The 15,788-nt window shown below is 41.9% G+C and overlaps 1 protein-coding gene across 7 annotated transcripts in view; it reads right to left on the bottom strand.

Moving 5' to 3' along the window:
- Positions 1 to 4,701: 4,701 nt before the first annotated feature.
- Fbxw7 (F-box and WD repeat domain containing 7) overlaps positions 4,702 to 15,788 on the bottom strand; it is a 178,461-nt gene continuing 167,374 nt past the window's right edge. For 6 of the 7 annotated variants that reach the window (XM_052732307.1, XM_052732311.1, XM_052732306.1 and 3 more), the window contains 6 exons: positions 14,669 to 14,805; positions 13,293 to 13,406; positions 11,627 to 11,808; positions 9,569 to 9,794; positions 7,633 to 7,843; positions 4,702 to 6,680 (listed from right to left, as the gene is read on the bottom strand). In XM_052732307.1, the coding sequence (XP_052588267.1) occupies positions 6,412 to 6,680; positions 7,633 to 7,843; positions 9,569 to 9,794; positions 11,627 to 11,808; positions 13,293 to 13,406; positions 14,669 to 14,805 (1,139 nt within the window). In that variant the 3' untranslated portion in view covers positions 4,702 to 6,411. The other variant, XM_052732313.1, reaches the window with a different exon arrangement.

Below are 15,788 nucleotides of genomic sequence, written 5' to 3'. Positions count from 1 at the left end.
TTCCTCACATGACCCACCTGCTGGTCACGTCCACTCTGGATTCTTCCAGATGCCTCTGTGTTCCCCCTCATATTTACAATCAATCTCCACCATGCCTTCAGTAGTCATGTCCTCCTCTTATTTTTTTTTTCCATTCAGTAGCAACTACAACCCTTTAATGACTCCTACGCGTCAGGCACTACACTAACTTGACCTACATTGTGTCATGTTGTCCTCATATCACCTCACTTACAGATGAGGAGCCTGAAGTTGAGAGGCTGGCCTGTTCACCTTGAAACACATGAAGCTACATAAGGGAGTTGTAGTACTCCGGATGGGCAGGGGTTGCTGGGAGTTGTAGTCCTCCTAGCGGGCAGAACCCATACTATGATAATACGCATTTCTAACACACGTATCTGACGACTGCCTAGGCGTCTCAGAAGGGATCCGCATTCCCAAGCCTTCAGAACTTTGGTGTATCGTTCTTTTTTATACTAAATGCTCGCTTTGGATCCAGTTTTGACAAACCCTTTTTACATCGGTAAGCGTCAGGTCTCCCAAATCTGGACCCAGTCTTTACCACTTTTACCTGCTCTCAGGTGCACCCTTACCTTTATACACACAAGGATCCTTTGGGGGTATATTTAAGCTAATCACCTGACTTTACTAATCACCTTGACGGTCTCACTTTTCCCGATTACTACTTAGTATGGTGTACCGAGGGTTTAATGGAGTCTTATGGCTGCAATGTGAATCTTAAAGTCTTGTTAGCAACCTCCTTACAGTGAGGAGTGTTTTGCTGTTTCTTTTATAAGCTGCGAACCTCCTGGGGAAAAAAAAAACAAACGGTAAATTGGTAATATGTTTTTGTGGCCTATTATTGTTGAACCTTTGATTTGCAAGAGTCACTTCAAAGCAATTTTTCCTCGCAGAGCCCGGCTGCCGAAGTGAAGCAAAGTCCAAAGACAAACAGCAGAAGGAGATTTTGCCACAAGATGTTCAGAAGGAGAGAACCACCAAAATGTCTCCTCAGTGGTGCCTTGTCCTTCAGGATCCTAGGAAGAATCAGATCTGAAATAGAAATGCTGCTATTTTTATACTCAATTGCAAATTGGGAAGTTGCCAGGCTTTTACAGCAACGAGTCTTCCTAGGAGTTAGATGTGGAGTTCATTTCTCCTTTACACTTTGGAGGAAGGTACGCTCTGGTGCTCCCTTTCCCTGAAGAACCTTTGAAATTACATTTTGATAGTTTCCTGTTAGTTTGCCCTGTCCACCTAACAAGCAGTGGCAGTCGGCAGGAACTTCACTCATCTGGGCCCCATTGGCATTAATTGAGTGGCTGGTGAGACATGTTGGCTAGTTAGAACGCCAGACCATGCTACGTTTGCTCACAATTCAAAGCGGTTGACCCAAAGAGCTGGGTGCGGCCATTGTGGATCCAACAGTATCTAGCTTGTGGGTGGTAGAGAGTGCCAAAATGAGAAATTACATACCAACTTTTCAAATTGCCATTTGGTTACCTAATGCAGGAGTCCGGGAACATTGTGTGAACACACACAACCACCTCTCAGACCCAGTGGTCAGTGATCCACCAAAGACACGGGGGTCTCCTTGGACACCAAGCCCTTTTTAAGATGTTTGCCTGTTGAGGCAGGTCTCATGTGGCCTTGATCTCCTGATCTCCCTACCTCCTGAGTGCGGGGATCACATACAGGAACCATCAAGACCAGGTTTTCCTTTTTTTTTTTTTTTCCTTTGATGGGTGAAGAAGGAAAAGGGATAAGGGGAAATGATACTATGTCAACACACAGAAACTGTTTCCAATAGTCTTTGTGTATGTGAAGGTGCTTGTATACATAATCTTCAAGTTGCCAAAGCAACCTGCCTCAGAAGCCCTTTATTCCAATTCATTCATGTCTCGGCAACACAGGGGGCACTTGGCCCTTAGTATTACAACAGAGTTGCAGAACAGGATGCTCTCCTGCACTGCCCTAAGGTATGGCAAGTGAGATCCTTCGTTGGCTGGCAAGCCTGAGTGAATACAGGTCGCAGTCTGGATCTTTCCTGGGATGAGGCACGCCTAACAGAAGAAAAGGAATGAAGCTGTCTGAGGGGAATGAGTATTGACTGAGAAAGACTCCACCACCTTTCCCCTTCCCAAGCGGATGAACCAGAGGGTGGGAAACGCAGTGACATCCGCAGTCCCTGCTAAGCAAACAGCAGGGTTTCACACAGTCCCTGGGGGAAGGCAGCTAGGCAGGCTCATGAGGGCTCGCTCTTCCGGAACCCCTATTTCACGGGGTGTGGTAGGTGCCTTAGGAAGCAGGGTCTAGAAGTGTGGGTGGCATGGCTGGGGCTGGGAAGGCTCCAAGGAGGTTTCTCCCGTTACTGTTTGTATCCTCTGATTCACTCAAGGAAATGACATTATAATAAACTAGCTGGAGGACTGAGAGGATGGCCCCAAACTGCTCATACAAAGATTTAGATGCCAATTGTTGTTTTTTGAAATTAGACAAATAGGCTGGAATATTCATGTAGTCCCTTGGTAGGCACTAGCTGTCGAGGTTAATGAAAGAGCTGAGGCAACCGAGTCTGCGAGGGGGCTTCCCAGCCCAAGGTACAAACAATTTCAGTCAGAAATGATACCCAGTCCACGATGCCCTTAGCAACACTGGGCAGCACCCACTGACCACCTGCGCTGGGCTCATGGCTGTATTGCCATCCTAGCATTAGCTTTTCTTACCATGACAGTTACAGAACTGTAGTTACATGGAGCAGCAAATTCCTTCAGCAGAAGGAAGGCAGTAGAGGACCCTCAGGGATCTTTAACTACGGCAATTCCTTAATTTCCTTAGAAATGAGACTAGCGTTTTCTTTTTCAGGAACAGATCTACTCTAATATCACCAGCACCCCTTTTTTGAAGTACAGGGTCTCATGTATCCCAACCTGGAATAGAACTTGCTAGAAATAGAAATGAACTTCTGAACCTGTTGTCTCAACTTCTCAATAGCTGGTTTATGTGGTGCTAGGGATTGAACCCAGGGCTCTGTGCATGCTAGGCAAGCACTCTACCATCGTACATCCGTAAACATTATGTATTCCTACAATGCTTAACACCTGAGTAGACACAAAATCATTGTTAGGTGCTCAATATTAGTATTGCATTTTTGTAAGATGGCAGAATCCATGTGACTCCACTTAAGATACTGTAAATTGGTGTAAGACAACATATACACACATGTAAGTATAAATTCTACATATCTAGCTATGCCATTTTCATGATATACCCGAATGAGGCACAAAACAATTGTCAAATAGAGAATATTACAATAACCTGGTTCTGTTATCTTAAAAACTGTATTTATTTTTGTGTGGGTATGATGGGGGCAGGTGTGGCATTCATATGACATGGTACATGTATGGAAGTCAAAGATCACATTTTGGGAGTTGGTTCTCTCCTTCTGTCATGGGTCCCGGGGACAGACCTCAGGGCACCAAGCCTGTATTAAGCCACTTTGCTAGCCTAGTGAACATGTAACAGTAGCTTCCTTTCACTGAGTTTTACGTGCTGCCACAGACCTACTGTGCTTTGTGACATCCTCACATTAACGTTAGGTGCTACCATCCACTTTAGGATGTGAGAACAGATGAGGTCGGACCGTCAAAGATCTAGTAACTGACAGTATTAGCAATGGGAAGCCTGATTCTTTGCAAAACCAATGAGCTTTTATTTTCTGTCATGTTTTAAAGGTGGGTGTTTTCTTCAGTTATACCACAGTGGAGCCTCATTGTAGGCGACTCTTTGAAAATATCAATTTCCAAGAACTGCATCAGCCACTGAGTTTTTGTTGACTGACATCACTAACGAGGCAGCAGGCGAGGCTCTGGGCTGAGGCCTAGTCTTCTCGGAGCTGCACTCCCAGCCCAACTAGTGTGCACTGTGCTCGCTCTCTCTCTGTAACGCGCCAGTCTTGACTGCCGCTCTCCCTACTCTTCTTACCACGGAGCTCGCTGAGGCCGCCAAACCAAAGTGTTTCAAGAGCAGTGTGTAAGCCAGTGCCTTTCCATGCTCAGGGTCACGTTTAACAGACTCCTGGCCCTACGCCTGAGATAGGACTCGGCCTTTGAGCAGTGGGGCTCTGAGAGTCTCGTTCTCTACAAGGAAGGACTCCATGTTTATTTGAGATTTGTTTCTTATGGCCTGGATAGCTGAGATTAAATAATTAGAGATATATGTCTTTCCAGACTCTGTAATGGCAAAAGAATGTAAGCAAATCAAACAAACAAAAAAAACCATACCAAAACCCAAAAGGGCATTTCCCTCCCAAATCATTTCAGTTTGCTAGAATTTCATCAAAGGCTGCATGAATTCGGTTTTTTGAAAACAGGTTGGATCCTGCCATCACGATGGTTAATCTGAGGCATTACCTACACAGCTTGAGCTGCAGCTCTCAGGTCCACCTTTGAGGTGCCCACGGAAGCAGACGCCATGTTTATGCACCCAGTGCAAACAGGGAAGTAAGCACAGTGGAGTGGCCTCCCTGCCAGCGCAGGGGGACATCCGCAGTGCCTCCTTCTTGGTTGAGCTTGGAAGCACTGGTTTCTATGTCACGATGAAGGGAATGCTAAGAACCCAAAACTCGACTGTCTAAAACAGTAGACACAAACACTATATATTTATAATGAAACAGTATTATCTAAGTGGAAGAAATAGGCGCAGTAACATGAAAAAACACATTTTATTGCACTTAAGTTATAAGAAAATAAAATTTCTAAGTGAATCAAACCATAGACACAATCCCTTTAAAGGTTGTTTTCCTCCATCATGTCAGGTTGTTACATAACTAAAATTAACCAACTTGAATCTGATTGTTTTAAATCAGACTATAAATAAAACAAACAAAAAAATAAACAGGAGGAAAAAAAGACTGCCTAGGATACAGTGTTAACCACTTTCACAGTTCAGCTTGAGTTACGGCTCCTGGTGAATGAGGCGGACCATCTGACTCCCGTTCATCGCGATGCTTCATCGCGCTGCTTCATCGCGCTGGTTTGCGTGTGACGCCATCACTACAGAGCGAATGTTCCTCTCACGTCAGTTACTCAGAGCAATGAAACTGTAACAGTTGTTTTCCCAAATACTGTAAGATGCTACGACTGACCAGCAACTTTCCTTTATTTTGTATTATATATATCTTTAAAATATCTTGTCAGTTTTACTATGTACGTTCATCCATTCACCACAGCCCTCAAAAAGAAGTTTCTCCACAGAACAGGCACCTCAGGCTCTGTCCCAAGGAATGTGTTTTAATTTTTGCCCAGATAAAAGAAAATAAGCTTTGCACACACTCTCGATTCTTTATTTGCAGGCAAACTTCACTCTTTATTATCTGAAACTTTTCCATTCTCAGCCTCTTAGAGGCACAGACAGCTCAAGTTTCAGTGGCTTTAAAAAGTCTTTTTTTCTGTAACCAAACTAGAGCAAATTTGGAATTCAGTCTGGGACTAAAACGTCACAGCAGAAAAAAAATAAAAAAAAATAATTTGCTTTTTCTTTCTTTCCTTTAGCAGCATAAATAAGTTTGGCCACTGGAGTACAGTACAGGGTGGGACACGATCCCGTATCTCAAGACCTACTTCTAGCACCAGCAGCGAGAGTTCGATCCATCTCAGGACTCCCAGAACCCAGGACAACTTGCCAACTTCGAGCAACGGATGCACTGAAGAGTGTATATGGAAGCAACAGTAAATAGATTAACAGAGGCTAATACTGTGATTGACTGACATTGGCAATGGTTGGCAAAAACAAAAACAAAAACAAAAACAAAAAAGAAAAAGGAAAAGAAAAAAAGAAAATAAAAAGAAAGCTTCATGATAACTGTACAAAAACAATTCACAGTAATTTCTTTAAGGTTTTCCACTTCAGAAAAATGACTTTTGTTGCAGATGCTCTCTGATTAGAAGATGAACCAGCACGGGTTTGGATATTATTGCCACTCCTTTCTAGGTGACGGACAACATCTTGGTGTAGCTCTGTCCAATGACCACTAGAGAAGAAAATCAAGAATAATTGCACCTGGTTGCGTTTAGAAAGTCTCGTTTTGCAAAGCTGCCCCTCAGTCAGAAATGAAGCCTGTAGGTGCTGCGATGGCCACCGCCTCTGTCAGTTCCGGTTTCCGGTCTCTTTCATCCTTCTTACCTTCTTAGTCTGTAGGTCTCTGCAGTCTGTTGCCCCAAGCCAACGTCCTGCACCACTGAGTACAAGGGATTTTTTTTCCTTTTCTTTTTTTCTCTTTTTTCTTTTTTTTTCTTTTCTGTTTTTTTTTCCTTTTAGGTTTTTTGTTTGTTTGTTTGTTTGTTTTTTGCGCAGGGGGAAGGGTAGGGAGTATATTGTCTACACAGCTGGACAAAACTCATCTTGTCTGCTCCCTCACTTCAAGTCCACATCGAAGTCCAGCACCAACAGCTTGGTTTCCTCAGTTCCATTCCGACTCCCAACTGCACATACCAGCTTGGTATTGGAGGCTCTGATCCGCCACACAACTCCCCCACTCCCCCCACTCTCCAATGTGACTAGGTTTCGAATAAATTCACCCGTTTTCAAGTCCCAGAGTTTTACAGTTCCATCATCTGAGCTGGTAATTACAAAGTTCTTGTTGAACTGTAAACAGGTCACAGCACTCTGATGCTTGTTGGGACCTAGGCAAAAGCACAGGGATTTAATTACTAGTTAGAAACGATGGTCAGGGGCTTTTGCACAGGACTTGTCTTCTAGTTAGAACATACAAGAAATTGAACATTGAAAAGCTGCATATTTAGACACCTTGTTGTATTTAAGACCAGCGTGGATATAAACAATCTGGTAGCTATTTGTAACTGAAGCCCTAACCTTCAGGCCTGTCGCCCAGGACGCCTGGTTAGTTACAGGCACACAGCTTGTTCTTTGGCTCTATGAAAGAGAGCTTTACTGAAATGACACAAAGCAGTGCGGCTTCATACATTCTACTGTTGGAAAAAGGAATGTGACAAACCTGTCACTACCACTCTGAACAGACCAGCCAAAGAAGAAAACTGAACTTGTACTACCCCCAATTTCCCAAGAATAGGCAAAATTAATGGGCAAAGGCTACCACGTGATGCCCTCCAGATGGCCTCACTAAAAACAAACAAACCTTCTAAGGGCTGCATCTAAATATAAAAAAGTGAATCATAAAGAGTCCAATGGTGCTTGCCTCCAATATTAACCTTCTCATGCATCTCTTTATTTCAGAGAGAACCATTACTCCTTCCCATCCCAACTAAAGCAGTTGGCTAAGTGGAAGCCAAAGTAATTTCCTATCAGAGATGCTTCAATTCAAAATATAAAGATCAGTCAAAAAAGTGTTGCTTCTGTGAGACAGCCAAGTCTTTCTTCTCATTGTTAAGGTTAAATAGAGTCGACTGAACATGCAGGAAATGAGTAAGAATTTTCACATTAAAGACACAATTGAAAACCATTTCTCAAGGTGGCCTAGTTTTGAAAGCCAAACCTTCATAAAGTCATCAGGAGTTAAGTACTCTGCATGAGGTCAAATCTCTGTTCTACACAGGTTCTCTCTTGAATAGCAATGACATTTGGAAAGAAAATGGCTGTGGGAGGGCCAATACTTACCTTGCAATGTTTGTAAACACTGTCCTGTTTTGATATCCCAGATTTTAACTGTAGAATCTGCATTCCCAGAGACAAGAATATTGTCTTTGAGTTCCATTCCACTTGTTAACGACTGGTGTCCTGTTAACGTGTGAATACAATTCCCTGTCTCCACATCCCAGACTCGGATTGATGTATCAAGAGATCCACTCACCACATGGATGCCGTCAAACTACAACAGACACAGCGTATTAGAACAGAAACATGGGTATCTTTCCTTTCAGCTGGTAGATGTTCCTTACAATGGGGAGGGGGATACAGCAACATGTAAGGCCAGAACAAGGAGTGCACTGGGATAAACTCGCAGGTAAGCTGATGTGCATGCCATCATGCCAATTTGTGGATCATGTCTCCAAAACACTTTTCATAAATTCTCTTAAAAATTAAAAAAAAAAAAAAAAAGAATCAAAACTGAACAAAACTGCCCAACAGTTCAAACACGAGGCAGAAACAACTTCAAAAAGAAAATGAAGCACCTGAAATGAACATCATTCTTTCAGATCACCTGGTCCCAGCTGGAAGCTACATCCCATGTATTCAGTAAGAAAGCTGAGTCTTGCCCATAGCAAGCCCAAGCCAGAGCTTGAGACAAAAGCTGTGCTTATCAGCACCCAAGGCAGAAAAAGGGCCACAGATAACTTTCGTGATGCTCAAAGGTAAATTCCATTAAAACCTGTTTGTAAATGAAGTTGTTTACAAGAACTTATTGCAGACAGGCAGCGGTGGTGGCGCACGCCTTTAATCCCAGAGCCAGGCTGATCTCTGTGAGTTTGAAGCCAGCCTGGTCTATAGAGTGAGATCCAGGACAGGCACCAAAACTACACAGAGAAACCCTGTCTTGAGAAAAAAAAAAAAGAAAAGAACTTACTGCTGATTAGGAAATATCCCAAAAGATAACTCTATCAGGAATTAGAAGGAGGCATTTTAGTAACAAAAACAAGCGATGCAGCCTCTCCTTCAGCTTCCCAAGGACACTAAAAGCCAACAAACACCTACCAATCCCCAGGAGGCATATCTAATAACTGGCTATGTATTCTGAGATCCGAAATTCTCTACAGTTCTGAGCACACCACAAGTAGCAACAACAGAGGCAGACAATTCCCTCCCCTTGGAAGGCATCATCTTTTCTAAAGTAATTCATATTTTTCTCATCTATCGATATTTCATTACTTGGGCAGTATCATCAATTAAGAATCAAATGCCCTAAGAACAGCAATGTCAGCACTGGGATCCTGTTCTACTCGGCTGATCACTAACAGGCAAGTAACTGGGAAGAAAATTATGTAACAGGAAATATTTTAAAATGGAAAATGCTGCATTTCCAGAAATAAAGGCAACCCACGTTTTATGTCTAGTTACTGAAGATCTTGAAATATCATAATCTATTAATAAATATGAAGTTCAAGTCTAAAGGAATACAACAGGCTAGTCAAATTCACCTCTCTATGGCTCCCAGTCGATGGCCCTGGGCAAGTTAGTAGTTTTCTGCAGACAGGCTCCACAGCCACTTTAAATAGGGATGGAATCACAATTACATGGCCCATCAACTTTTAGCTATCAAGGCAAAGGGGCAGCTTTTGGCCAAATTAATCCTCAGCTAAGGAGTTTATTAAAATCCAAGGTATTCTCCTATGAGAATACCTATCTAACTATTAATTAATATAGCAAAATTTACATCCCTGAAGTATCAGGTTCCAAGACAAATATCTGCGTTTTTGAGAGAAATGGATCATAGAAATTGAAACTATTAAACCAGTTAAATGAGTTTGGAATTAATGTTTTCTTCATGCTAATTTTAAGGTATATATAAACAGCAACTTGGCAGTAACTAACTGAGGAGAACGATCTCATGAGTCATCAGCAAAGCATCTAAGGGATGGGAGAGACACAGTCTTACCTGTAATGAATAGACTCTATTAGTGTGTCCCTGCAACGTGTGTAGACAGGTCTCAGTCTCTGGATCCCACACCTTCACCATAAAATCATATGCTCCACTAACAACCCTCCTGCCATCATATTGAACACAGCGGACGGCTGCTACATGACCCATCAAGACGTGTAAACACTGGCCGGTCTCAATATCCCAAACCCTAAGAGTGGCATCTCGAGAACCGCTAACAACTCTGCAGAGAGGGAACAGAAAACAAGGTATTAGAATTCTGAAGAGTATGAACACACCCGACAGGTAAAACAGTGTTTGCTTTTTCTTCTTCTTAAACACAACAGAAAGATTTCCAGAAGAAAGACCCTACCTAATGCCTTCAAATATTTATCTGAGTCACTCTGCCTGGAATGGGAACTGAGGAAGACTAGAAGCTCATCTGGTTGTTCCCCCTGGTTTACGGACTTGGTTCCCCCTCAAGGTTCCATGGCACAGTTTGGAAACAAGTGCACTGTATCCAAGAAGCAAACAGCTCTCCATACACACAAGCTATCTTGATTAGAAGTGAAATGGTAACATGCACATACAGCTCAACCCTCAATGCAGATCTCAGTGGTATTCACTTAGAACATCCCAAAACTTACTTTGTGATCTTTGTCATTTCATTACATTTCAATTATGAATTCCTACTACGTATTTGGGAAAGTAAAATGATTTGGGACTCATAAAACTATGGCTGTTCCCTTATACTTCCCATGCAGAAAAAAAAGTCAGCTTCAGACATGTGCTCACAGCTGCTGATGCACAGACTTTTAAAGATAGTCCAGAAATGCCTTCAGAAATTGGCTCAATGTTATAAAATTATACTCTTCTGGAAACCAGAGTGATACAATCATGCAGTTACCTCTGGATTGCTAACCAGGCACCTTCATGTCATTCCCAAGAGATAAAAGCCAGTCTCCACACTGAAATGATGACGTGTGGGAAAATGAACGCAACCAGAAAGGAAATGCAAGGTCTCTTGAAACTCATCCCTTACATTTCAATCACACAACACACTGTGCAAAGCAGGTTCAAATTAAAATCAAAAGGAGCCCCCTGTACACACCACAACTGTAGGGGACAGTCTACTTACCAAAACAGTTCTGAATTTAAAAAAAAAAAGCACTATGGACAGAGTGTAGGTCACGGCTGCTGTGGATTCAGTGTAAGGACCCTTCTAAGATACATTCTTTTGGAGGAAGGGTCTCCTCTAAAAACTGTGAATTCAAGGATCCTCCTGTTTCTACATTCCCAGTGCAAAGATTAGCAGCAGCATGTATCACATAAGGCCAACAGAATATCTTTTGACAAATGAAGTAGAACACACAATTTTTAGCTGTCTGCCATGAAGATGTGTTAACAGAAGGACATGATTTTAGCAGAAGGGCACTGCAGGCAAAATCAAAGTAGCAGGCAGAGGCACTGGGAAGGCGAGGACAAGCAGACCAGGCTTGGCTGCAACCGCTCTGAAAACGGGACTGGAAGTTCCCCGGTGATTTGGTGGGCAGTAGTAGTAGGCTATCCTAATACCAGGGTTCTCTGTCAGCTGTGCAGAGGCAAGACCACATCTGAGAGCTCTGATAGTTCAGATGACAGGTAATGAGAAAAAATCAAAGCCCTGGACTGCAGTGTTTGTCTAGTTCCAGGGATGTGATCGAGTGGGGGCAACGTGGGTGGGTCACTCAAGGACTCATAGGCCAGGAGTCTCAGTGACTGAATTTGTTGCTCTTGCATAACATAAATGTGATTATCAAAAAAGAAAATAATTTTTGTTGGAAGATGATGAATCATCAAATCATCAACAAAGGGAATGGAGAGCAGAGCTTCAGGGAAAAAGGCTATACCGTCATCTGAAGAAGGACACTGTAAGACAATCCTCCAATTTTAAGCCAATATAACCAGACCTTCCTAACTTAGGAACACTGCACTTTAATCGTTAGTGTCTACTTTAAGAGCTCATTAGCACTATATGAATCTCAAATTCACAAGTAAGAGAAGTGAAAGTCCCCACCATAATGGGATTTCCCTTACCTCTTTTCATGGAGATGCATACAGCGTACGGTGGAAGTGTGCCCATATAAAGTGTGTATACACTCTCCAGTCTCAGCATTCCAAACTTTGAGAGTCCTGTCAGTGGACCCACTAATGATGATATTGTCTCTCATCTGTGATGACCATACTCCACCGGTGTGTCCCACTAACGTTCTTAGACACTGGAAAAACACTTCAGATGATTAATTTTAGGTAGAAATGAAAGCAAGTCAAAGAATATACTAATATCTCACTAAAGTCTAGAATAAATTTTACTTATTCAACTTTATTAGAGCACTAGGAAAGCATTTTGCACAGCAACGCTCTATGACGCCATTATTACCGAACTGTTTATCTCGTAGCAATACATGCTTATACATGCACATACCACTGAGCTACAGTGCGGACAAAGCAAACACCAGATGAGACAGAAGATTAGCATGACAGGGCTGGAAAGATGGCTCAGTGGCTAAGAGGACTGGCTGCTCTTTCAGGGACCTGGGTTTGATTCTCAGCACCTAGTGCCCCACAATCACCTATAACTCCGGTGCCAGGGAATCTGACACCCTCTTCTGGTCTCCAAGGGCACCTGGCATGCACGCATACATACATACATACATACATACATACATACATACATACATACAGGTAAATACTTACACACATAAAATAATAAAATGAAGTAAACTATTTAAAAAGAATTGTAGGTTACAAAGCATAAGACATGACCAAAAGCAAACACAATAAAATGCAAGCAGGTTCAACAGCTCTAGCCTGGCCGCCATGACTGAAAAATATTAAAGCTGCAGCAGGGTGTCTCCCACGGAAGAGAACCAAGGCAAGAATGCCAAGAGGGTTGGGTGTGGCCACATACCACGTTCACCCGTCTGCCTGAAGGCGGTAGTTAGGGGCTGGCCATGCTACTCTAGACATGTAAAGACAGACACTGAGACTCTGAGATAAGTCCAAAACTAATATTATATCCTGGAAACATGTAGCTGCTTTGAAAATTTAACATCTGCTTTGAGTATTTATAAGATTCTTGTCCAAGGAACAACACAGCAAAAGATGTTTTTAAAAACATAGATTTTTCTCAATTTTTCTCTTACCTTTTAAATGGTCGATTACTTAATTCATGAAAATACTCTCTTTTGGACAGATAAAGTCAATGTTCACTAGAGACTCCTTAAGGAATGCTATGTGAAATAAAGCCACTGCTTGGACTACTTGGCTTTTCAACCCAGTATTTAAAACCTCCCCTGCTTCATTCCCTTACGATTCAAGACCGGGACAACTTTAGATTAACAGGATTTACTTGACTTCTAAATTATAGATAGCTCAGCCACAAAGCAGTTTCTAAGGAAACTTACAAATCACTCAGTCATATTTGGAAGATGTTGGGGATAATGATGCTAATTCACATGGGCAAGGTGAGAAGTAAGCTCAGAGAAGAGGATGTGCATCTGAGAAATCTTAGACTATCTAGGTGACAAAGACAACAGACTATTGAAATGAAGAAAACACCACTGCCACCATGCCAATGTAACATTTCTAAAGGCAGCCTGATGTTTGGTATCACAACAGTGGAGGATCAAACCCCTCTTTTACTGTGACTGCACACACAAAACAACAACAAAACAGGAAGTGTGGAAAGAAGTGAACTTACTTTGCCAGTGACTGCTGACCAAACTTTTAAAGTGTTGTCATCAGACCCACTAACTATGCGGTTACCACAGAACTGTAGGCATGTGATCACATGGTCATCATGCCCTTTCAGCACCTGTAAGAAAAACGTACAAATCACATTTATGGCATTACATCACATGCTTTAAAATACAGTGAAGTGCTGCAGAGATGGTTCAGATATACGGGACCTGGGGCCAGATCCCCAGAACTCACATAAAAACTGGGCAGAGTCACACATAGGCCTGTAACCCGGACACTGTGGAGTGTGGCGACAGGAGAACTGCTGGAGCTTATGGTGGCCAGCCTAGCTCCAGGATCAGGAAGAGACTCCATCTCAAAGAAGTAAGTCAGACAGAGAATGAGAACAGGAAAGCTGATATCCTTCTCTGGCCTGTGTGTGTGCATGGGTACATGCAAGGACACACACACACACACACATACACACAAATACCAGTGAAAGCAAGAACGGTTTATGTGTCAGAACAGTAATCTGTAATCTACTTTTAGAATGAAATTTATATAAAATATACAGCATATCTTGGGCTACCAAGCGAGCTCCAGGCCAACCTGGATAACCTAGGCAAACCTCAGCTCAGAATTAAAACAATAAAAAGAGGAGGAAGAGGACTGGGCTCTGTGTGGGCAACTTTTAACACTTCAAAAAATAAAGCACCTAGAAACAGAGGAATAACAAATAACATTTTTTTTCAACCTAAAAATTATGCCAGTTAATGCTGGCATATAAAATAATGCCTCCCAAAATTGGCTAATTTTTTGTTATAAAAGTTTATGAATTGAGGATTTCTACCACTTATATATCTGAAATAATATTCTAAGACAGAAAATGAGACTTCTGCTTCAAATTATAAAAAGCAAAACACAGAAAAATCCACAAAAAACAAAACTGATATTTCTAAAAAGTAATAATGATAATTAATAATAGCAATGTCATGCAGAGTGGTCCAGAACAAATTCACTTCCTCTTAATTCATCCTTTTTGGGAGATTTTCTTGAGACCAGGTCTCATACCATAGCACAGGTTGGCCTAGAGCTCAGTATGTTGCCCAGGTTGGCCTTAAACTCACAGCTATCCTCCTGCCTCAGTTTCTTGAGTACAGGGATTGAGTACTTCTTGAGTACAAGCACAAGCCCTCATGCCCAGATCAACTCATCTTTGATTCCAATAAAATTAACAGATTAAAGAAACGAGAAATAAAAGAGCACTGTTAGCTACACTTTGAGTTAATTTTAAAATCCAGCCAGCTTTCTTTCCCAGAAGGCAGGCAGCAAGTATCCTTCAGGCCAGCAGGAGAAGAGCCGGATCAGGTACTCCTACTGACTGAAGATTTCTGTTACCTTGGGAGACTTGAGTTCTCCTCGTCTCCAGTTGGTATCAATCCTGTGCTGTCTGATGTACGCACTCTTCCATGGGCTGTGTATAAAACCTGGCTTGATTATTTTTCTTCTCTTGATGTGCAACGGTTCATCAATTCCTAAAGTATCAAAGAGTTCAAGAGAATAAGTCCTTTTACCACTAATAAAAATTACACATTTTATAAAGATCTTGTTTTTTTCTGCTTAGCACAAGTGAGGTAGTGTCTCCTAACTTCTAACACGGTCACTGCGCCATACGGCAGCGAGTCTGCATTTGGTATGGTACTTCGGTACTCACTATTACTTCTCCTACTCACAAAGGCGGTGCTGGTGTGGACACAAAGATAGGAATGAGTGTGTACTGCTCGGGTGAATGTAAAATGGTACCACCACTGTGGAAATTAGTACAGGGACTCCTCAAAAACACAAACGTAACACAGAATGTAGCACTTTTAACTTCTGCTTGTATACTCAAAAGAACTAAAAAGAGAGATGTGAACAGGTATCTATACACCCATGCTCATACTGATATTATTCAGTTAGCCAAAAGTTGGAAGCAGTCCAGGTGTCTGTCCAAAACACCAAATACAGCAATACACACAATAGAATGCTGTTCGGCTTTAACAAAGGGCATGTAGGATACACACTGTGACATGAACCTTGAAGACGTATTGCTAAGTGAATAAGGCAATTATAAAAGGATAAACATTGTATAATTTTACTTATCACAGGTTCCTAGAATAGTATATTTACAGAGATAAAGCATGTAGGCAACAGGAAAGAAAGAATGGGGAGAATATCACTGGATCACACACAACAAAATGACTTAAATGATACTGTCCTGGAACTCACTATGTAAACCAAGATGCCTTTCAGTAATCCTGCCTCTCTCTCTCAAGTAGTATGATTACAGATGCACACCATTACCTCGGGTAATGTATGTATACATGTATGTATGCATGTATGTATGTATATATGTATGCATATTGAGACAGGGTGTTACTATGCAGTCCTGGAACTTGTTGTGTAGACCAAGCTGTTCAGAATCATTTTTAGCAAACATAGTTAAAGGACATTTAAAAATGATTCTGAAGCTGGGCAT

Source organism: Peromyscus californicus, unplaced genomic scaffold (genome assembly GCF_007827085.1).
Source record: "Peromyscus californicus insignis strain IS unplaced genomic scaffold, ASM782708v3 Scaffold_9__1_contigs__length_137607984, whole genome shotgun sequence".
Lineage (NCBI taxonomy): Eukaryota > Metazoa > Chordata > Mammalia > Rodentia > Cricetidae > Peromyscus > Peromyscus californicus.
The sequence above is the reverse complement of the archived record's forward strand: the minus strand, read 5'-3'. Positions and strand labels throughout refer to the sequence as shown.